Source organism: Chiloscyllium plagiosum, chromosome 18, assembly GCF_004010195.1.
Source record: "Chiloscyllium plagiosum isolate BGI_BamShark_2017 chromosome 18, ASM401019v2, whole genome shotgun sequence".
Taxonomy (NCBI): Eukaryota; Metazoa; Chordata; class Chondrichthyes; order Orectolobiformes; family Hemiscylliidae; genus Chiloscyllium; species Chiloscyllium plagiosum.
Genome location: NC_057727.1, coordinates 17228049 through 17252792, shown reverse-complemented (window position 1 = coordinate 17252792; position 24744 = coordinate 17228049). Strand labels below are relative to the sequence as shown.

Sequence of the window (24744 nt, the reverse complement as noted above, 5' to 3'; positions counted from 1 at the left end):
GGGCAGCACGGTGGCACAGTGGTTAGCACTACTGCCTTACAGCGCCTGAGACCCAGGTTCAATTCCCACCTCAGGCGACTGACTGTGTGGAATTTGCACGTTCTCCCCGTGTCTGCATGGGTTTCCTCCGGGTGCTCTGGTTTCCTCCCACAGTCCAAAGATGTGCAGGTCAGGTGAATTGGCCATGCTAAATTGCCTGTAGTGTTAGGTAAAGGGTAAATGTAGGGGCATGGGTGGGTTGCGCTTCGGCGGGTCGGTGTGGACTTGTTGTGCCGAAGCGCCTGTTTCCACGCTGTAATGTAATCTAATCTAAAGTAATCTAATCTAATGTGGTGGGCAGGTTGCTCTCCATTTGTTGCTGGGCATCTCCCACTTATACGATGGCTCCATCCAGCCAAGCCTTGGGATGCCATCTCTCTTGGCTGAAACAAGGGCCAGAACCCCAATGGGCACACTCCACCCTCCTACAGTGTGAATGAAGGATGACCCGAAATGGTTTTGACCCTGATAAATGGTACTTCAGTTAGCAGCACTGGTGCCAGAATGATCTCTCCAATCCCATGTTCTGTCCCTTCTGTGCCTCCAATCACAGATTCTGTCTCTTGAGGGGCAGCTAGAGCAGGAGTGAAAAATGTGTTGCTGGAAAAGCGCAGCAGGTCAGGCAGCATCAAAGAAGCAGGAGAATCGACGTTTCAGGCATAAGCCCTTCAGGAATCCCGAAACGTCGATTCTCCTGCTCCTTTGATGCTGCCTGACCTGCTGCACTTTTCCAGCAACACATTTTTCAGCTCTGATCTCCAGCATCTGCAGTCCTCACTTTCTCCTAGAGCAGGAGTGAGGCAACATGTCATTGGAGGAGCTGGGAGAGTGACAGGATTCTGATTGGAGGACCATGCCTCGCACGTCCATGGGATGACTTGTCTCTGGTTGGTGCAATGATTGAATTTTCCCTTGCATTCGAGGGCTTGTAGGGACAAGTTTGCCCACTGCCTCCCTGTACTTTGAGCCCTGGTGCTCACTCACTCAACATCTATCCAGTGAAATTCATATTGGGAATGAATGGGAATGACAATTTAAATATATGTTGGCATGTTTGATTGCTTGAATAAGGAATGTATCTCCTGTTCCATGATATCTTTTATCAGTGGAGAAAGTTTAATGAAAAGTGTTGACTGACTTCATTTCTTTTAGGTATTTTACCCTGGTCTTGATAGCAGTCGGACAACAATTTGTCCGTTCACCAATACCCTGGAAGCCTGTGAGTATGACACAAAGATAATCAAATGCTTTGCGGATGTGCTTACACTAATAAAAAAAAAAGAAAGTTAGTCATAGACAGTGATTCAAATTGAGAAAGGAAGCTGTGGGAGAGATGAACCAAAAAAACAGACATTCTCTGAGGAGTATTGCATGAGTAGAAGAGATTTAAATACATGTCAGCATGTTTGCTTGCTGGAACAAGGAATGGCAAATTAAATTTAATGTGTGCAAATGTACGGTTGAACACTCTGGATCATTAATTGTGAAATATGGGTGTACCAATTGAATGAGAAAATAATGGATGTACTGTTAAATATTCACTGGCAATCCTGCAAGAGTATTGTCATCGATGTGGCTATTTTGATGAATCCTGGTCATATTTAATTAGTAAATTCAAACCAGTTGTTTTATTTTACCATTATGTCGATGAACTTACATTTGGAATATTTGAACTTCACCTTCAAAATATATTGATTATGGTTACATTTATTTGAGGTAAATATAAATTAATTTGATATTGTATTTGACCTCCATCGATCAGAAGCTCCAGCTGTGCAGACCATGTGTTAGTGTCCGATCTGAGCTGCTTATTTTTAGGAAGGATGTCAAGTCCTTGGAAAGGAAGTAGTAGAGGAGAGTTTAGTTATGAGAATGGCCATGAGAACCTGGTACTAAAATAAAAGCAAGATACTGTGGATGTTTGAAATCTTTAATACAAACAAAAAAGCTGCAGAAGTTCAGAGATCTGACAGCGTCTGTGAAGAGAGAAACAGTTTATTTTAAAATTCACTTGTGCGACATGGGATGTGTGCATCACTGGCTGGACATGACATTTATTGCCCATTCCCAGTTGCCCTGGAACCGCTGTAGTCCATTGTTGTAGACCCACAATGCCACTGGGGAGGGAGTTCTGGGACTTTGACTCATTGCAACTGACCGAACATGGACTTTTCCAAATCAGGATGATGAGTTGTTCAAGAGCATAAGAACCAGAAGCAGGGATAGGCAATTCAGCCCCTCAAGTCTACTGTGCCATTTGAGACAACCGTGGCTGATTTCTTCTCTGCCTCAACTCCATTCTTCTGCTGCTCTCCATGACCATTCAAACCATTACTGATTAAACATCTATCTATCTAAACATCTCCTCCTCGAATTCACTCCATGTCCCAGCATCCCCACCAGACTCTCTGGGGTAATAAATTCCATAGATTCACAACTGTTTGAGAAAACTGTTAATAGTGGAGCTTATGTTAAGTACAGTGCATTAAAACAGGGGAGGCTCTTGAATGGTGTAGAGAGTGTGGAGAATTAATTTTAAAAAAAGAAGTGACAGGAGCAAAGATGGGCTATCTTTGGCAGAAAGGAAAACCCGCTGGGTCTTTTTTTCACTGGAATGGAGGAGGTTAAGGGGTCACTTTATAGAGATTTATAAATCATGAAGGATACAGATAAGTTGAGTAGCAAAGGTCTGTTCTCTCGGGTTCAGGAATTATAAGACGAGAAGAGAAAAATTTGAAAGGGACCTAAGGGGCAATTTTCTCATGCAGAGGGTGGTTCGTTATGTAGAATGAACTGTCAGAGGAAGTGGGAGATGCAAGTATAGTCACAACATTTAAAAGACATTTGGATAAGTTCACAAAAAGGAAAGGTTTAGAGGGATATGGGCCAAGTGCAGCAAATGGTATTAGTTTAGTCTGGGGAAACGTTGTCAGCATTGGGGACTCAGACCGAACAGCCTGTTTGTGTACTGTATGACTCTCAGCAAATTAAGAGTGAGAGGATTCATGGTAAGAATGGGGCTTACTAGAGACCAAAGGGACAACCTTTGCATGGAGCCAGAGGATGTTAAAGAGAATTACTCATTTAAGATCTCATCTGTATTCACAGATGAGAAAGACATTGTATCTTGGGATTTCATTTGGGGTGGTGAAGTTCCAGAACATGTTAAAATTGAGAGGGACGAGTTAATAGATATTTTAGTGAGTGAAAAGTGCTTAAATCCCCAGGGTTGAATGAGATGTAACCCATGGGAGGTAAGTGAGGAGATTGCTGGGGACCTGTGGTGAATATTTTGAAAGCTTTGCTGGCCACAGATGAAGTGCCAAATGATTAGCTACTCTCTAATGTGGGTTTTTTTTATTCAAGAAGGGCAGCAGAAATAGACCAGGTAATTACAGACCAGTTAGACTGATGTCAGTGTGAGGAATTATTGGAAAAGAATTCTGAGGGACAGGATTAGTCAACCCTTGGGAAGGCAGGGATTGATCAAGGGTATTTAACATGGATTTACTGGAGGGAGATCCTGTCTGATTAATATAATTGAACTTTTTGAAAAGTGACTGCATTTTTGATGAGGGTGGTATAGTTGATGTGGTTTACATGGACTTCAGTAAGGCCTTTGACAAGGTCCCACATAAAAAGTGGGTCCAAAAGATAAGAGTCCATGGGGTCCAAAGCAAGTTAGTAAACTGGATCCAAAATTGGCTTTCAAATAGGAGGCAAATGGTGCAGGTGGAGGCTTGTTTTTGTGGTTGGAAGCATGTTACCAGTGGTATACCATCGGGATCGGTGCTGGGATCCTTGTTGTTTGTTATGTAACAACATGGATGTGAAGGTAGAAGAATTGAAAAGGGTGGTGCTGAAAAAGCACAGCAGGTCAAGCAGCATCCAAGAAGCAGGAGAGGTGACATTTTGGGCATCAGCCCTTCGTTACTGTGAATATATAAGGTATATTTAGTAAGTTTGCAAATGACATGAAAATTGGTGCTGGTGTTGATAGTGAGAAGGATGGTCTCATGCTACAGTCTGAAATTGATCAGTTGGTAAATTGGGTAGAGTAATTGGCAGGTGGAATTTAATTCTGATAAGTGAGAGGTCCTATAATGGAAAGATATATATATGCAATGAATGGTAGCTACCTAGAGAGTGCTGAAGGACAGAGAGACCTTGGTGTGTTTAAAAAATCAAAATACCTGTGACTATTGGGATAGTGTCTTCCACTGTGAAAACTAAAGCAAAATATTGATTCCGATTTTCTACTATTTCTGTGTTCCCATTATTAACTCTCCAGTCTCATCCTCCAAGGTACCACCATTCACTTTAGCTACTCCCTTCCTTTTTATATATTTAGAAGCTTTCCTATCCATTTTTGTTGCGCAATTTATCTTTGCTCTTTTTGTGCTTTTTTTTAGTAACTCTTTATTCTTTAAAAGGTTCTCAATCTTCCAGCCTTCTGTTCAGCTTTGCAATACAGTATGCTTTAATTTTTGTTTTTATATTATCTTTAAGTTTGTTGCTTAGCTATAAATGTTTTTCCCCTCTTACAGTCTTTCTTCTCTTTTGAGAATACATTTTATTTGGCAGCAATTTAGTATCTCCTTAAACATTTGCTACTGTTCAACAACTGTCCTACCTTTTTAGTCTTCATGCCTAGTCCACTAGAGCCAGGTCTGTCTTCATGGCTATGTAATTACATTTGTTTAAATCTAGAAAGCTAGTCTAGGGCTCCAGTTTCTCATCCTCCTCCTGAATTTGCAGTTCAAGCATTGGTGTGATCACTCTTCGCTAGAGGATCCTTTACTGAGATCATTCATTAATTATCGCACCTCATTAGACAATATGAAATCCAGAATAGCCCGGAGGGGAAATTGCTGGTGGTGGTGTTCCCATGTATCTGTGCCCTTCTCCCTCCAGACGGAAGCAGTCATGATTTGGAAGGTGCTGTCAAATGAGCTTGGGAAAATTTCTTCATGTGCAAACATGCAATGGTTTCAAGTTAAATATGACTTCTTTTGGAACTGAACTATACAATTTAACCCACATTGGACCCATGTTTTGTCCCTTTACTGCTGCCATTGTTACTCGTCCTTTTGTCCATGACATCTTCGATCTCTCTGAATCTGTCTTTTTCTTCTGCCTGATGCTCACCCCATCCCATCACGACATAAACCCCATTACATTTCTCCCTCACTTCTGTTCCAAAGAAGAACCATATTGGATTTAAAATGTTAACTTTATTTTTCACTATCTTGCAGAGTTTTTTTTTCATACAATTATTTTAAACTGCAGAATCTGGGAACATTGTGTGTAGGACAAAGAAAATTACAGGACAGGAGCAGGCCCTTCAGCCCTCCAAGCCTGCATTGATCCAGATCCTCTATCTAAACCTGCTGCCTATTTTTAAAGATCTGGATCCCTTTGCTCCTGACAATAAATTCAATTCAATTCTATTCTATTCTTAATTGTATTCATAATTCTATTCTTATTCTATTCCATTTTTATTCTATTCTATTTCTATTCTCTGAATAGATACATCTTAAATGACACGATCGTTCCCACCTCTACCACCTCTGCTGACGATGCATTCCAGGCCCCCACCATCCTCTGTGTAAAAGAACTTTCCACACATATTCCCCCTAAACCTTTCCCTCTCACTTTGAACTCGTGACCCCTAGTGATTGAGTTCCACCCTCTGGGAAAAGCAGGTTGTCCTGCGTGGAGCAGGTTGAAGAGAATTTGATGAGTGTCAGTTATTGAACATTTCTCAGTTATCTGGCAATGCACGCCATAATGCCATTTAACTGATAACTGAATGCTGAGTTGCCTAATGCCGTTTTTACGGGACCTTGAGATCTTGTTCGGATAATCCGAAATTTGCATAATTGATGTTTGGATAATCGAGGTTGTACTGGGCTTGGATAGTTCTTTAAGAAAGCTAGCAAAGGCACAATGAGGTGATTGGCCTGCTTTTGTTTTGCTACATGAAGAATTTGGAACAGTTGTGTGCAATGTACTCCATAGAAACCAAAAGCAATCACTTTGTTTCTCCTTACTTTATTGCGAAGTCTGAAGTTTGCTCCATAATCTTTCTGAACAGTTGGTCCTGATCTGTGGAGGTCGAGCAATTTCTCTGATCTGATTCATCATCGTAACAGCATGGCGGTTCGTCTCACTGGGAAATGTCACATTAAACCGAGTGTGGTCCTCTGCTGGAAATCAAATGGAATCTGTGAAGAGTTTGAGGAGTCGGCTGCTAAGATCTCAAAGTCTGTAAGTGACAGTCCAACTGTGCTACCAATTGCTGGGTGAATGTTCGCTCAATGACAGTGAGTCTCTGAGATTAAGGAATAATTTTAATGTCAAGGGATATGCAATAGAGCGCACTGTGCTAGTGCTTTCACAATACATGTGATTTATCTCTCTACCAGTAGCATAGCCTTTTGCACAGTTGACGCTCAAAACAAAAATATACAATGAGTTTAATCTATATGAAATAGAATGTGCTACATAGAAACAGATATAAGACTGAAGAAGGTTAGTGTGCAATTTTTATAATTCAGTCAGCTGAGTTATTAAAATTGCCATAATTGTCATTACGATAAGAGATAGTCAGATGAACATGAATAATAAGTTCACTACTAATGAATCTTCAGTTTAAATGTTCTGCAGCATGGAAAATCTTCACGTGAAGAAAGAGCTCAAATCGAGCCAGGACCCAGACTGCATCATTTGTTTTCTTTCATTCTGGTTCAAGTGCAAATATGAGGGGTCTTGTGGAATTATTTATGACCCTTGTTTGTAAACTTCTCAACTGAATAACCTGTTCAAAGTGCCATCTAATCGCATTGCACTGGAGTGCACCAGTCTGTAAACTTACTTAGATGTTTATTAATGAGCCACTTACCCAGAACTCCAATTGAAATAGCAGTTTGTTGTCTTCTCACCAGTGTTGTACTCTGCTGCTTTCAGAATGCAATTGAAAAGTTCTAGTGTAGCAGATCTTCATCCTAAAAATAGAAAATTGATACTAATCATGAAAGTGAGGTGTAGATAGGTGGGGGCAGAAGTCAAAGCATCAAATAGGTTAGAGTTTAGAAAACATTTAATTTCATGTATGATAGTGAGTCGCTGGAATAATTTCCAAAAGAAGGTTTTTAATTCAGAGTCCGTCGGTACGTTTTTAAGAGGAAGTGGATTGATATTTGGTGAGCAGCATAATCAATAGTTAGAGAAAGGTTTTATATAAATTCAAGTCAGCCTTGGATGATTCCTTGAACTCCATGGTATCAGTGATATTCATCTTCGAGTCCCCACAGCGTGGAAACAGGCCATTCAGCCCAAGTCTGTACCAACTTTCCAAAGAGCATCCCATCCAGACCCACCCTCTATCCCTGCATTTCCCATGGCTAACCCACCTTGCTTAGGGGAAATTTAACATGGCCAACCACCTAACCTGTGTATCTTTAGACTGTGGGAGGAAACCAGAGCATCCAGAGAGAATGTGCAAATTCTACACAGATAATCACCCAAGTCTGGAATTGAACTTGTGTCCCTGCTGCTGTGAGGCAGCAGTACAAACCACTGAGCCTCTGTGATTCTTGTTCTTGTGTTCCTAAAGAATATTTTGTGTCTTCTGAGGCGAGGAAAGTATTGCAGAAGCATCTTACTGTGGTTTTATCTTGCCACAGACTGCAAGAGGTAGCAAGATAATGAAACTTTGCATCTCTTCTCATGCAATATATTATCTCATCAAGTTATCATACAGTCAGATCTAATCCTTGCATAAGACCAGCAATCACTCCTCATGCAACCTGAGTGTATTCCATTCACTGTCAGTAATTCATGCTGTGCACCATCTCGTCATGTAATAGCAGAACCCAGAATAGCAGAACCCAGAAATTCATATCTTTCACATCAATAATCTTCCAGCCGTAGAAGTTAATTCTTGATTAGGCATGTTGAGTTGCTTTTGTTTTAATCCACAGGTAGTTTCACAATACAAGGCAGCACAGTCATCAAATTGACTTGGCTCATCCATCCCAATGGCTTTCACGGAATAGTGCAAAGCAAAGAAACATCATTATAATTGACTTAAACGTGACAGATCTTTGGTTTTTGTTCATTTACCATATTTTAAAAGATTTTGCTGCTTTCTATTTTAAAGCCTAATTAACTTAGGCTTGTGAAAGGTTGCTGGAAATCTGAAGTAAGAACATTGCGCTGGAAAATTTTGTGCTGTTCGGCCCTCTCCTTGTCTCTCTCTCTCTGCACCCAGATAGGGTTCTGCAGGTTTTTCTGCAGTATTGTGATGTGGGCTGTAGTTTGTATTGTCTAAGAATGTAAGGAACAAGAAAAAGAGTTGGCTATTCAGTTTCTTGATGCTGCTCTGCTATTTAATAAGATTATGGCTTTGAACACTGCCTCAGCTCCACTTTCCTGTGTGTCACCCATAAGTCTTGACTCCCCCTCAGTGTAAATATCTGTCTAATCCAAAGCTAAAACACTATGGATGTTGTAAGTCAGAAACAAAAACAGAAGTTGCTGGTAAAGCTCAGCAGGTCTGGCAGGGTCTGTGAAGAGGAATCTGAGTTAATGTTTCACGTCAGGTTCTAAGCAAGGGTCACTGGCCCCAAAATGTTAACTCTGATTTCTCTTCACAGGTGCTGCCAGACCTGCTGTGCTTTTCCAGCAACTTCTGTTTTCGTATCTGTCTAATCTAGCCTTGAATACACTGAGTTTCCAAACTCTCTGGCACAGCAAATTCCAAAGATTAATGATTGTCTGAGGGAAAAATTCTGATTCCCCTCCATCTTAAATGGGAGATCCATTTTTGTTTTGAAAATGTGCCCCAATCCTATCAGCATCTGTTCTGCTGGGTTGATGTCATTTCTGGTTTTATACATGTTAGCCCACATAACACAGATAATCAGTCAGGTTCTGTTAAGTCAGATATCTAGGAAGATATTTACAACACTGTCTATAAGGCTACAATATGGGACGGCACAGTGGCTCAGTCGGGTTTAATTCCCACCTCGGCCGACTGTCTCTGTGTGGTTTGCACATTCTTCCCGTGTCTGTTTGGGTTTCCTCTGGGTCCTCCGGTTTCCTCCCACAATCCAAAGATGTGCAGGTCAGGTGAGTTGGTCATGCTAAATTGCCCATAGTGTTAGGTGCATTAGTCAGGGGTAAATACCTTGTAGGGGAATGGGTCTGGGTGGGTTACTCTTCGGAGGGTCGGTGTGGACTTGTTGGGCCAAATGGCCTGTTTCTATATTGTAGGGAATCTAATTGGATTATCATCAATTGAACACATACTCTGGGTTCTGTGCTGACTGCTGTTACTTAGCTGTGATCCTATTGAGTGTGAACCAGGCTCAGGGGCCAAATGGCCGACTGCTGCTCCTAATTTTTATCTTACTGTATATTGTACATACTTGACTGATGACACTGATTCCATTCCACAGAGGGAGTGTGACTAAACATTAGGTAGGTATTTGTTTTAAACTGAATGTCACATGTCGTGAGAATATCATGTCTTAACAACACAGGCCTGTGCGGTTTGGAACCTATGCCATTATGGAACACGCCCCTCAGAATCCCGTCTTTCAATAAGATCACTCTTGTTTTTCTAAACTGCAGACCCAGCCTGAACTTTGCAACATAAAACAGCCCCTTCATCCCAGAATCAACTGAGTGAAGATTCTCTGAACTGCCTCCAATACAGGATAGTCCCTCTCCTGAAGGAAGGAAGACAAATCTGATTACTGATTAGAGGACAGCTTCTTGGAGAGCAATGTTTCTTATATTTGTAGAAAACTTTTTTTCTAATTTTATACTTCATTTATTTAGTGAAGAAGTGCTGTAAAGATGTTTAAAAATAGGGTTAGTGGCTCCACCTGCCTGCCGATCCTAATGACATGATGACCTTCATTTTGAATATATCTTTGGGTTCCAGGCTATTGACCCATTCCAACAGGTATCGATTGCCATTTTAAGTTGGAAATGTGTGGTTGCAGTATGTATTCTGCTGCCAACTAGACAGTCATCAAACCTGAGAAAGCACGCAACCTTTCGTTTTCCTTAAATAGTTGGTGTAAAGCAGGGAGAGATCTTCCTGATGCAACCACAGCAATGATGGGCTTCATGGGGTCTCATGACAAATTGTTCTTCATTCCTTTTGGGAGACCTGCTGATTCCCTCTTTAGTGAGTTTCCTTTCTCTAATAAACTTTTCTGGCCTTTATAAGGGCCTGGAAATCCATCAAAAGGACAATTTCCTGGGAAAGCTGGTGTGACATGACATGAAGGAGTGGGCTGATTAATGAATGAATGACCCCTCTCAGTGTAAATCCAACTCTTCCTTCCCCTCCCCTAGCTCACTAATGTCTTCAATGTGGAATTCATTGGGCAATTATTGAAAGTATATTTCTGCTTGGAGACCTTTGATAAGCTGTGTACAGGCTCCCTCTTGAGTAAGAGGTTGGGATTGCATCATATTGACATTCCTAGAAATGTGACCCTGAGACATCCCATTGGTTTCTCATCTTATTCGAAATGGTCACTCTTCACCGCTGGCATTCTCTCATGTTATTGATTGCGTATTATAAACAGTATGAACTCTGGCAAATCTTCCTTGCTGTTTTATAAGTTTCTGTAGCACACACAGTTCTTATTCCTGTGTCATACAATGTATGTGAGGGTGTTGACAAAAGAGACCGTCAGGGCTGGTGAATTGAGACGATGCAGTGTATTAGAGCAGAGCTTCCCAGGACCCCAAGTGGGGCCATTGGCCGAAGGCTGGGGTCCTGCCCTCCAAAGCAGGAATAGGTTCTATGGGGCTCTGACCAAGCTATAATACCTGTGCTTTATACTTTATGAAGCCCCTGTTTTTTTTCTAAATTCACTCATGCCTGTTTCTAGTTGACCTTGAGATGGTGATGGTGAGTTGTCTTTTGAATTACCATAGTCATATGCTGTAGACACACCCACAATGCCCTTAGGGAGGGAATTCCAGGATTTTGACCCAGCAACAATGAAGAAACGATGAAACATTTGAAGGTTTGGAGGGGAACATGCAGGCGGTGGTGTTCCCATGTATGTACGGACCATGTCCTTCTAGATGGAAATGGCAATGGACTTGGATGTTTGGTGAATTTCTGCAGTGCATCGTGCAGATAGTAGCAGCAGTGTGCACTGAGCATTGGTGGTGGAGGGAGTGTTTGTTGATGTAGTGCCAATCAAGCAGGTTGCTTTGTTATGAATGGTGTCAGGATTCTTGAGTGTTATTGGGGCTGTATTCACCCAGGCAAGTGGAGATTATTCAGTGACACTCCTGACTTGTGCCTTGTAGATGATAGGCTGAAGGGGGCCAGGAGATAAAATACTTGCTCCAGTATTCTTCAGCTGTGTAAGCTCTCAGTTTGTATGGCTGGTCCAGTTCAGTGTATGGAATGAGCTGCCTGAAGAAGTGGTGGAGGCTGGTACAATTACATCATTTAAAAGGCATCTGGATGGGTATATGAATAGGAAGGGTTTGGAGGGATATGGGCCGGGTGCTGGCAGGTGGGACTAGATTGGGTTGGGTTATCTGGTCGGCATGGACGAGTTGGACAGAACGGTCTGTTTCCATGCTGTACATCTCTATGACTCTGAGGTCAATAGTAATTCCTAGGATGTTGATATTGTCACAGTCCCATTTCCCAACACCAGTCTTCACTGAAGAGCCCTGACAATGATCAAGACTCTATATGGAGCCGCAGTGGGAAAATGTTTGGGAAGCACTGTGTACTGGGGAGAAGTGAACAGGCCTGGACACTTCTCTCCAGCAAAGAGAATGCTGGGGTCACTGGATGGGAGGTTTGCTTTTGATATTGAAAGGAGTTGATAGGGTAGACACAGAGAAAATGTGTCCACTTCTTGGGAAGTTGCCAATGAATCAAATCCAGGAATACAGGAGAAACTTTGGATGCTACAGAGTATATAGAAAATCTTCACAGGCCAGCTCCTTCTACCAGCTAGGGGTTATAGAGTCATAGAGATGTACAGCATGGAAACACACCCTTCGGTCCAACTTGTCCATGTTAACCAGGTATCCTAAATTAATCCAGTCCCATTGCCAGCATTTGGATCATATCCCTCTAAGCTCTTTCTAATCATTTCCCCATCCAGATCCCCATTAAATGTTGTGATTGTACCAGCCTCCATCAGTTCCTCTGGCAGTTCATTCCATACAGGAAATCAGCCCATTAAGTGTGGCTCAGTGGGTTAGTGGTTAGCACTGTTGCCCCACAGCATCAGGGACCCAGGTTCGATTTCCACCTTGGGCGATGGCACATTCTCCCCGTGGACTGACCAATGTCCTATCCAGCCACACCACTGACCTCCCAACTCCTGTACTCATTGCTTTGACCAACGAAGGCAAGCATACGAAATGCCTTTTTCACTATCCTGTCCACCCGGGACTTCACTTTCAAGGAACTATGAACCTGTACTCCAAGGTTCTTGAATTTGCCAGAGCACGGAAAAAGTGACAGAGAAAAGTACTTGTTGTATTTTGACCATTTGGTCAGAGCTGAAAAGTGTCAGGGGTAAAGTGGAGGGCAACAGACAGGTCGATCTAATTGAAGTTGAATGATGGTTGTCACAGAGTGCCTGTAAGGTGAGCTACAGCCAATTTGAGAGATGGCATAGACAGTCAAACATGGCATACTGTAACTAACTCACTAATGGTGTGTATATGTGTGCATAATGTATAACAGAATAAACAGGCTTAGTTTGGTGTTGACCTTCCACGTGTTGCACACTGTTGTAGATTTTCCTGAAAATGCAGACTAAGATAGCAGATCTCCGAGAATTCCTTGTTGGAGTAGTTTATAAACAGGAGGATCTAGTATTCACTGATGCTTTATTTTCCTCTACTCTGCAGGTCTACGTGTTTGAGAGTGTTGACAGACATTCACAGATGTGCTTTAAGGTAATTGATAGTCTCATTTCATTTACAGTGCTTCCTGTTTCATCGTGAATCCTCCAACTCACCACTACATTTCCTGATTCCTGCACTTTCTCCAATTTGGCATGTTACTTATCTCGTGTTCTGTGCTGCATGAGCATAAATTTCCTCTGACTAAACATGACAAAGATGGATGCTATAGTTGTGGCCCCATCACAAATTCGGCTACCCCACTCTACTCCCTCCATTCCTCTTCCTACGAGGTCTTTGAGGCTGGTCAGAAACTCTCTGCTCAATTTGACCCAGCGATGAACCTGAGAATGTTGAAGTTCCGAGGAATTTGGATGCTTTCTAGCTGGAAACACGGAGCTGGCACGCTGGTTTAGCAAGATCTGGAAAATGCAAATAATACTTTTAACTCTTTTTGGGAGTTACCAGAACAAAGAAACCTTGTCACAATTGGAGATGGCTTGGTGAGATCTCACACCAGGACTGAGCGAAAGTCTGGTTTAAGGGCCGTCCGGGTCTTGGTTTCCTGGCACCAGCCCCCATTTGTGGGGGAGTTTCTGGCAAGGTATCTTCCTGTACACAATGGATACGTGACCTGGTTTGTTCAGAGCCAGTTGAGGCCAATTAAAGAAGGCTTGCTACAACTTACTGGCGGGGGCCAGTTTAGCTGGCATCAGTGGTGAAGGGGTGTAGCGGGCAGTGAGCCAGGCTGGCCAAGAGGCTTTGCCCGCCTGGCTGCCCATTAGAAATGTACCATCACAATGGTGGGCTTGGCTGCACGGAACAGTTTGGAAGTTTTTAAAACTTCCAACAAGTTGGAGAGAAGGTGCTTCTGTTTTTAACCACCTTCTCCCTTAGATTTGCCTACCATTGCGAAATGCTGCTCCCTGGGCAGTCCCCAGTTAGCCTTCTGTTTCTGAAAGCCTGAATCTGCTGTCCTTCGTTATGATGAGCCTGACCTCTGACTATGAATTGACAGCACTGAGTGGGTGGGGGAGGGGGAAATATCTCAGTGTGACCATTTCCCTCAGTGTGGGGCCTGAAGTTAGGAATCAACAGCCTGCTGGGAAAACCCTGCTGCAGGTCGTGAGGTTAACCAGAACTGCAGACAGGACCCATGAAACACAGTAGATGCCAAACTCCCCATAGGCATACATTTGCTTACAACGAGGAAGTAAAAGCCCATGAAGGTTTCAAGAGATTTTCCTGATACTGAATTTACCTGAAACAGATAGAAGGGTTGATAAAGAGGACAAAACTGGCACGATTATGTGGAGTTATGTTCCACTAATGGTTACTGAGATAGCTATCTGCAGCAAGTTGTTACTGGCCCCATGAATTTAGCTTATAATCTGAGATTGTCTATGGAAATGACTCACGAGTGTAGAAAGTGTGCTAGTTATAGCAGCATTTTTGACATGTTGCCAATAACATCTTTTTGTGTTTGCAGTTTAAATATAAAAACAGCAGCCACATTGAATGCCGAAACAGACGAGGTATGTTAGATCAATAAACAATGTTTCTGACGGCAGGGTTCACTGCTTCTAAAACGAGTGTTGTACCTCAGTGCTTAGGGGGGGATCAACGGCATGTACTTCAGTAACAGGAGGAGAATGGGAATAAATACAACAAATTTCCCAGGAATGTCTGCCTCCGATGTAGGATTTGAGCACAAAACCCCCTGAGACTGACCCCCAGGGCAGTACTGAGGGAGTGCTGAACTGTCAGAGGTGCTGCTTTTTTTAGATCAGGTATGAAACCAAGTTTCCATTTGTCTCCTCAGATAACAAAGTTTATATGTCACTGTTTTGAAGAAAAGCAGGGGAGTTATCCCCAGGAACTTGTGCAATGCCTGTCCATTATTCAACATCACATGATGACGTTGCTGTCTCTGGGAACTTGCTTTGTGCAAATTGACTCCATGTTTCCTACAGTTACACCAGTGACTGCATTTTAAATATAGACCTAGTTGTGAAAAGCACTATGTCAATGCAAGCCTGACTTCCCCTTCAGTCTTGCTCTCAATCTGGGTGATATGGCAAGAGGTGAGCTTAGCCTGGGTCAGGTGGCAAGAGAAATTCTTGTTCAGTGCAAGATTTTGGAGGCAGAATTTCTCCGGATTAGTGACTTGGCCATTTTAGTTTTGTTTCTCTCCATTCCAGGCAAACTGAAGCAATCTTCGTTTTGGGAATGATGTTGTTCGGGTGAAGAAGGGGGACTGTTAGGTTGGGGGCTGGCACGGAGGGGGTGATCAGTTACACTAATGCCCACAAAAGAAGAGCAGCAATAAATTGGATTGATGTTGTGTTTTTGATAATCTAATGCAGTTGAACTCCTTTGGTGAATTAACGCAAATCTGTAATTTTATGAAGTTGGGACTGTATTGTTTTTTCAATACTCTTCATTACTGACCGCATCTAAATTTGTTAACTAACATCCTGAAGACTACCTCATTTTCAGATGCTGACTGGAATGTGACGATGGTGACAGAATCAAACCAACTCTTGCTGTCCTTTGCTTCACACATCCCAGCATCCTTCAGTGCTGTGCTATGCAAGACGGAAGAGGATGAATGCAAAAATCAAACACTAATTCACAACGTGACCCAGGTTAGAACTGTGTGCGATATCTCAACTTTACAAGCTGTGGATTATACGTATTAGAGCCCTGTTAGCTAATACAACATAATTTGTTTGTTTTTAAGCTGTGGCTATAAATGTAGATGACTGGACTGACTTTCAGAAGAAACTGTATTTCCCTGCAGACAGCTCAGAGACCGTTAATATCTTCTTGTAGCTTGTGAACCCAAGACAATTGACAGCGAGAATCTTCTAGATCATCTGATCTGTCCAATGTGTTGTGTATCACAATACATACGGTCCTATCTTCTCCAAAATTGTGGGACAATTTGAGGGGACACAATTTTAACAATTCTTCTTTGACTCTTTAAGGCAACCAAAGCTGGTCCACGGGATTAGTTATTATGGTAGTCAGTATCTACAGGTCATACAAGGGAACAACCACCTCAGACAAAAATTCTTACACAAACATGAAGAATCATTGTGCACGCAATTAGTCGCAGCTTGTTCCAGAGCTCTCATACTTACTGGGAAAAGGATCATCTCCTGACATCCAGCCAAGATCTGGTCTTCCACAGATATGGGACAAATTGTTTAGTCTTGATCATCCTCTAAGCCTTGATCTAATCAGCTTTATTACCTGCTTGTCTCTAAAGGGTTGAGTTGAACTTTCTGTCCATCCTGGTGACTTGGGGTTGTCTTGTGATGATTCTTTGCATTATCCTTACTAATATATAAAACATTATTATAACTGAGGCCTGACCAACACTATACACAAGTGTAAAATATTCTAACTGAGGCAAGATACAGGTCGATTTGCCACAATGTGTGTTTCATTAATGTGAATTCACTTTAACATGATTGACATGTTGGGGACACTGTTCCTAAAGAGTGTATTGATTATAATATGGGTCCGGCCCGATTAGTTTAAAGGGTGCTGCTATTATGTAATTTTCTTATAACACAGGGTTGCATGAGAACGAACTACCATGTTACAGCAGAACTGGCTGTAGTATGCTTCAAATTTGTCGTCAGTTGTTTTGAAAGTACAAGCCAACACTCTTTGATATTGCTGTCTCGACATTTCATTGCACAGATACCATTTAAAGATCTATGTACGAGAATGTCCTGATCTCTTTCTCTTTTTCTAATATTTCCTGAAAATGTGTGTATTCACGTGCAGTCACAGCATGAACAGAATTGTTGATGTATTGATTTTCCCCCACTGGTGTTGGATCAAGTACAGATTTGGTGATAAGATGATGTATACTTTACCTCATAAATGTTCCTTGACTCCAACCTTCGATAGGTTTCTACTCCATTAGTGTGATTATTCTGTTTCACATTTTCTGCCCATTGCATTATGGTTGCCAGCTCTGATTCATTATGAAAGGGGTTGAAGGTTAACACAGTTATTTAATCAAGATTTTTATTGCAGACAGGCAGCAGGAGCCCCATTCTCTGTTGACCTGTTTTTAACTTGTTTTTATTTAGATTAGACAAGGCCCAACAAGTCCACACCGACCCTCCAAAGAGCAACCCACCCAGTCCCATTTCCCTCTGACTAATGTACCTAACATTATGGGCAGTTTAGCATGGCCAATTCACCTGACCTGCACATCTTTGGACTGTGGGAGGAAACCCGGAGCACCCGAAGGAAACCCACGCAGACACTGGGAGAATGTGCAAACTCCACACAGACCTTTGCCCAAGTCTGGAATCGAACCTGAGACCCTGGTGCTGTGAGGCAGCAGTGCTAACCACTGAGCCACCGTGCCGCCCTAATTTACTTGTGTAAGGTTTTAAAAAGAGCAAACTTTAGACCAAAATTCTATTTCTAGAGAAAGGGAGTTTTTTTTTAAATTGCAGCATTGTAATAAACCTCTCTTTAGTTAGACCACCTATAGAGTACGATGTTCAGGTCTAGGTACCATAGCAGCTTTTAGAAAAGAGGCATTGTAGATGATGCAGAGAAGATTTATAAGGATGATTCCAAGAATAAATGGTTATGCACTTCAGGGAAGGATTGACAGACTGGGTCTACTCACTCTATTGAGAAATGAAAGCTGAAGAGTGACCCAAAAGAAGGGTTGAAAATAGTGAAAGGTTTTGCGAGACAGTGTTTTCTATTGAGGAGAGGAGCATTAAGGACTATCAGTAAAAGATGATCCCCCAAGAAATCCAACAGGGAATTTAGAAGAAATAATATCCAAAGAGTGGTAGGAATGTAGAGTACATGTTCACAGTATATGAGAGAGATGGTTATGATCACGGATTTAGCTTAGGAAAGATGGAAAGAGATTTGAGTGGTCCATAAACGTTGGCAGGGATTGCTTGGGCCCAATGGCCGGTTTGTGCTGTATGTCCTGTGTAATCTCAATGAATGTTTCTTCTCAGACTGAGTTCAGCACCCAGAAGCTCCTTATGGTCTTGCCTGTAGAAAGTCACAAATTCTGTGTAAGGGTAAGTAACTCATTGATTATCTTCAAGGAGGGGGAGATTTCTCAATATTTTATTGTAAATATCAGCTTGAGTGTGGGAAATCCTGTAGATGTTTGTAATTGGCCTGTTCGGATATGTTATGATACACCTCTAGAGCAAGTGGGACTTGAACCCATGCCTCCTGACCTGCAGGTAGGGAAACGACCACTGCACCACAGGAGCCCTGTTAAGTCTGTATTCTGCTCTTGAACAGTGGCTTGAATAGTGACAAAGCTTTTCACTGTGCCTTGGTACACGTGACAATCAAATCAATTCAATTCAATTCAATTCAACTCGTGAATAAGGTAAACATGAAAAGTTTCTCTATTTCACTTTCATCAATGCCTTTCCCATTATCCCAGGAGAGAGAAGCAAACAGCTTAAAAAATCTTAGTAAAGAGACGTTCATAATGCATGAACTTGACTCAACAGAGTCAGTAAATTGTCCTTGCAGAAGCCGTGGTGAAATCCTGAATAAGATTAGATTACTTACAGTGTGGAAACAGGCCCTTCAACCCAACAAGTCTATACCGACCCTCCGAAGAGCAACCCACCCAGATACATTTCCCTTTGACTAATTCACCTTGCTGAATTGGAGTACAATTTTGGATACTTATGGATCCTCCATGAACTTCAAAAACTAAAAATAATGGCAAGAGGTGGCAGTGAGATCAGAAGAAAGTTGTTCATTAGCTTAGTCGAATAAGAAGCAGATTAGAGAAGTTGGTCAACATCTTTTTAATGTCGGCCAGGTGAAAGTGGGTACTGCAGATGCTGGAGATTAGAATCAAGTTTAGAGTAGTCTGGAAAAGCACAGCAGGTCAGGCAGCATCCGTGAAGCAGGAGAATCGACGTTTCATGCAAAAGCCCTTCATCTTTTTAATGTCCCCCTCCTAGGTGTGGCGTTCTGATGTGGTCTTCTCTGGGAAGCAGTTGCTTTGTCCACAGTGTAAGTACAGTGGTTTATTTCATCACATTTTAAAAGCATTGTAATGGATGTTTGACATGTTCTGAGCATCTTTTATAGTCTGCCTTCGAGTTCCTGTAAATGTAAACAGTGCATATTTGACTTTTTGGAAGGATTAATATTCCTGTTACATGCAGTCTATTAGATATTCTGTTCCCACTTGTTATCTGAAATGTTCGCTTTGTTTTTGCTTGTTGTTTTACAGACTCGCGTAATCGGCTTGGGCTGGGGCTCTTGAGTACCTTGGTATTGTTAGCTGTTATGCCAATGCTTGTTTATATGGTCTGGAAGTTTGCAACTAAAGTTGTATCAGGTAACATAAAAATATAACAACAGTCATGCAGCACAGTGGGAGGACATTAGGCCCATCATGTCAATGCTGGTTCATTAAAAGAATGATTCAAATCACTCCAATTCTCCTCTTTCCCATGGCACTGCTAATTTCTCATTTTCAAGTCTGAATCTAAATTTTTTTTTTGGAAGTTGTTACTGTACCTGCTTCTACCATCCTTTTCAATGAGTGCATTCCAAAACACCGTAACTTTCTGTGTAAGGAAAAAGCAAAATCCTCATTTAGGATGGGGTTGTTTGATGTCATAACACATTAAATTGTTTTGCTGTCAATTCTATTGATGCCACAGACAAGAAGTCTCATTGGTCTAACTTCTGTGCACTTGAAAATAACCATACAAAAGCTTTCAGTGTAGAGTGATACACTCTCAGCAATCCCCAACCATCTTACATAATTGACATAAATTTCTCACCTTTGATTCCTGCCTATTCTTGTATCCTTCTGCAATGGTGGTTGATAACTGCGCAGCAAAACTCCTCTCACATCCATGCAAGCCATTGGCTGTTTCTGGGAAAGGAAGGGCAATTAAATATTGTGCTCCTCTAAGGAACATCAGCTACAATTAAATTCCAGCAGCCATCGCTGGAATCAGTGTATGTTGACAAGAGCCAAAATTCATTTGAGTGCTGATTGTTTTACTGTCTGTCAGCATTTGATATCAAATCTCTCAAATTAAATGTAACTATAAGAAAACAAAGTTCAGAATGAATTCAGATGCCTGGGGAGCCATTATTGAACGTCACTCATTTCCAGGCACGATAGTGATATTTTTTATAATGGATGAATATGATGCTAAATCCCCTCTGTTCTTTTATCTTTTCAGCCCCACTTTGGAGTAGAACTGTCCTGATGATGTACTCCCCAGATTCTGAAGACCAGAAGAAGCTGATCTGTGCTTTTGCAGATGTTCTGAAGACTGAATTGCGCTGTAACATCATCCTGGATCTATGGGATACTGGCAGGGTAGCGGAGATTGGTATCGTCTCTTGGCTTTATAGCAAAAGGGAACTTGTGGAACGTGAAGGAGGAAAGATAATAATCATTTGGTCAAAAAAAAGCCAAGAAATGTACAACCAATGGAGTATGCTGGACTCAGGAAGAAAAATGAACCACAATGACTTACATGACCTTTTCAGTACCGCGATGGCTTGTGTTTACAATGACATTTTGCGAAACAGGAGGATTAAAGATTACAGTATTATTTATTTTGATGGACTGTGCAACAAAGAGAACATTCCTGCAATATTTACCAAGATCCCCAAGTACCGAATGCTGAAGGATTTCTCTAGTCTGGTGCATGCCCTGCAATCTGCTTCCAAATTTCCATGCGGCCTGGAGTTGGGCGCGAAGTTTCTGGTGCATAAAATCCTGCGGTCTGAAAAAATGCAGACACTGCGAAATCAGATCGAGCAGTTCACAAAGTTACAGAGACATGGCCTTCTCTGCTGTGAGGAGAGTGACTGCTCCGACTGAGTTTGGATGGGACCTGACCTGTTTTAAAAGGTAACAAGTGAGAGCAGGATGATAGAGCCCTTTGGTTAAATGGGAGAATTGGGCCTGCTTCATTTTACTTTTTGTTCTGAACCTTCTGCTTCTGGAATGCGGCAGTAATGAATGACACGCTGCAGACAGAACAGTGATAAGTGCATTGGAAGCAAGATACCACAAGCAGTGTAAATGTGCTGTTTTGAGAAGGATTAAATTCAGAAAGAAGACACTGGAGTCTATAAAGAATTTAACCCAAGGAACTGGTGTTTCGAATGTAAAGGTGCTCAGTCATGTGTCAATGTAATAATTGTGATCTGTGAATAGTTTTCACATGAATTATTGTTTGAAGTCAGCTTCACAATATGAGATTAATATATTTGAGGGAAAAGAAGTAATCCTTCTGTTTTGGATGGAAGAGGGAGATGGAGAGGAGTAATTGGTATGAGTGTTTGTGGACATACTGGATTTCCTTAGCCTCCTGAGGAAGTAGAGGCATTGTGCTTTCCTGACCGTCGTGTCGACGTGAGTGGACCAGGACAGATGGGTGATCATCCCTTCCAGGAACGTGACATTCTCGAGCATCTCCACCTCAACTCCACTGATGCAGGCAGGGGTGTGCCCTCCACTCCGCCTCCTGAAGTCAATTGCCAACTTCATCCTTTTGCTGATGTTGATGGAGGGGTTCTGAGGAAGGGTCACTGGATCTGAAACGCTAATTCTGATTTCTCCCATAGCTGCTGCCAGACCTGCTGAGTTTTTCTGGCAATTTCTGTTGTTGTTGTCTTTACACCATGGTGCTAAGCACCACTTATTTCAGAGCATTTGTTCCAATGTCCTGACCTCAGGTCAAAATTCTGAAGTACTGCAGATATTTTTAATTTGTAATTTCAATATATGTTTCTTAAGAGATCTGATATAGCCTGTGGATGTAAATTTGATTGGCTGACTGGCGAGAGAAGGATGAACAGAACGTCTTGACTATTCATTCAAAGGAGACTTCAATTAACAGCCCTTCAAAGGGGGAAGAGCTACATCAAATAGACTGGATCTAAGATTTGGTATGTCTGCAAAGATAACATAGGGCTGAGAGCAAGCTACTACTGAAGATTATGTCTCAACCCGGAGTCACATTGTGAGTTTTTCTCTTTTGAAGAATAAACACGGACAGGGCTTAAAAAGCCAGCTGTACTCAGGTGTGCTGGTGGGACTGAACATTCTCATGTGGACCAGCCTGGATTCAAGGCATTAGCATTTTGTGAAGGCCACAGTTGAAAAACTGTCACCCATTTGTTGCAGTTAAAGGAGGAACCTGTCCCTCACTCAGAGATGGAAACAAGACAAGGGAAACAGGTGGAGAAAAAGACCACCAACACACACCCCTCCCCCCAACCACCCCCAAGAATGTCTATGTTCAAATTCCATTCTAGGCCTTGATAGTGAAGAAAGATGCACAATGTAGCCAATCCCATTGAGTATCATGACTTGCCAATCCTTCCAGTATGTGTTGATGGCAGGTGATAAGAGCGGGAAAAATTCCTGTGGCCATATTGTGAGAAATTTGGAACCTCAACTGTCATGATCCGTAGCTTGAGATTGCAAGACACTGTGGCAATGTGCAATTTTTATCTACGGCTCTGACTCAGAGTGAATCCAAAACTTAATCCTGAAGCTTTTCACACACAGAGATAATAAATTGGAGATTCAGTTGGCAATCACTGTCAGAGTATCAGTGAACAAAAAGGATTGGGCAAACTGGTAATCCTGGAAAATTTTTAAGAACAAGAGGGAATGTCATCGAAACTTACTTGCATTTGCCCTGCCTATCCCAAGTAAGGTGTTTCCCCAGGATGGGGAACCAAGAACCTAAGGGATGAGAACCTTATTTTTTTTAAAGCTCAGAGGGATGTGAATCTTTGGAATTATCAACCACAGAAGGCTATGGCAGTTCACTGAGTAGGTTTGAGGTAGAGATTGATTACCAGTGATGTACAGCTTTATAGGAATGAAGTGAGTAAAAGACATTGAAGTGTTCTATCAGCCATGATCTTATTGAGTGGCAGTGCAGGTTTAATGGGCTGAATGACCTTGGCAGCAGTTCCAGGATATAATCTTGTGAAGAGGCAAAGAGGAAATTCAAAGTCTTACCATTCTCTTTATGTCACACCACTATTTGATTCTGTTCCTCTTGTTTTAATAGCCAGACCTCTCGACATCACCACGTCATCTTCCTGACATTTTATTTTGTGGCTTTTTGAGTGAACAATGTTAGAATGCCAAACACAAACTTGATGTGGGGGAGTCGGTGTTGGACTGGGGTGGACAAAGTTAAAAATCACACAACGCCAGGTTATGGTTCGACAGGATTATTTGGAAGCACTAGCTTTAGGAGCACCGCTCCTTCATCAGGTGGTTGTGAAGCAGGACCATAAGACACAGAATTTATAACAAAAGATTATAGTGTTCTGCAAATAAAAGGAGATATGAAACAAACCTCGATTGTTGTTAAGTCTTTCATCTCTTAGCACAGGTTACAAGTTTTGGTTCATTAGTATGTAAATTCCAGAACTTCTTTTAAGTCACACTCTCAAGATGACTTAAGGTTTTCTAACAAAAGGTGACATCTCAGCTCAGACAGTGCATTAAAGGTGTGAGGTCAGAGTCTGTCTGCATCCCAGTCTTGAGTCAGACTGGAATTTGGATTAACTGGCACCATTAACTGCCTGCTAAGGAGTCAAAGGAGCCATTTGGATCCATTGGACGGTATAAATGGAGGAATTTTGGATCGTGCTGTAACCTGGAGCTTTATTTAAGATGGAAAATAAGAATTCCACTGGAAATGACACTTGGCTTCAAAAACCAGTTTTGTTTTTCTTTAAAAAAACCCCCATCACTAACCCTTTCCCTTCATATTGGTGTCAAAACACCAATTTGAACATGAGCCAGGTTTCCTGTTGCTTCATTCTTAACCATGAACTGATATGTGCTGAGCACAACATAGCTGCTAATTAATCCGTGTTTTAGTTTTGCACTGTCCTGTTCCTTTCTGATCTTTATGTATTGAGAAATGGATCTGTACAAAAGAAAGTCAGGTAGTGAGCAGAATAACTTAACTCATTTGTATTCAAAGCACAATTTATTTTGTCATTATCATTATAAGGATTATGTTTTTTTTAAACTAGTCATAAGAAGGTCGTAAGCTGTGCACTATACAAACATAAAATGCTGGAGGAAGTCAGGACGTTTGGCAGCATTTGCAGAGAAAGAGAATTAATGTATGAGATCAGTATGGCTGCTCTTCAGAGTTTTGCTGTCAGATCTATTGAATTTCTCTAGCATTCTCAGATTATTTTAGATTTCCAGTGTCCACAGCACTTTATCCTTAAGCTGAGCACTGGAAAGAAAGACAAGTGACTTTGCAATGAAAGAAATTTACAGGTACTGAGACAAAGGGCGTAAATACTGTGAAGAGTTCCTGGTGGTACTCTTGACATTTCACTTAGATTTGTCTGGTGACAAAAACCATGTCAAAGGTTGCTCTGGAAATTCTAAAACGGTGCTGTCTCTCTGGGAAGACATCCTCAGTCACAGGAAATAGGTCATGGAGTCAAAATCATACAGCATGGAAACATACCCTGTGGCCAAACTAGTCCACACCAACCATATTCCCAAACTGAACCTGTCCCACCTGCCTGCATTTGGCCCATAGCCTTCCAAACCTTTCCTATTTATGAACTTACCTAAATGTCTTTAAAATGTTGCAACCGTACCTGCATCTACCTCTTCCCCTGGCAATACATTCCACACACTCCGTATTTTTTTAAAAATTGCCCCTCGGGTGATTAGGGAGAGTGAGGCAAAACACCCTCAATAGTTTTCCACAG

General features: G+C 41.8%; 1 protein-coding gene across 4 annotated transcripts in view; it reads left to right on the top strand.

Annotated features, from left to right (window-relative positions):
• The window catches only part of LOC122558893 (interleukin-17 receptor E-like), a 68408-nt gene extending 45173 nt beyond the window's left edge, over positions 1-23235 (top strand). For all 4 annotated transcript variants that reach the window (XM_043707810.1, XM_043707809.1, XM_043707811.1 and 1 more), the window contains 9 exons: positions 1192-1258; positions 6137-6309; positions 12964-13011; positions 14447-14492; positions 15457-15605; positions 17973-18038; positions 18954-19005; positions 19229-19336; positions 20199-23235. In XM_043707810.1, the coding sequence (XP_043563745.1) occupies positions 1192-1258; positions 6137-6309; positions 12964-13011; positions 14447-14492; positions 15457-15605; positions 17973-18038; positions 18954-19005; positions 19229-19336; positions 20199-20848 (1359 nt within the window). In that variant the 3' untranslated portion in view covers positions 20849-23235. The remainder of the gene's footprint in view (positions 1-1191; positions 1259-6136; positions 6310-12963; positions 13012-14446; positions 14493-15456; positions 15606-17972; positions 18039-18953; positions 19006-19228; positions 19337-20198) is intronic.
• Positions 23236-24744: the final 1509 nt, after the last annotated feature.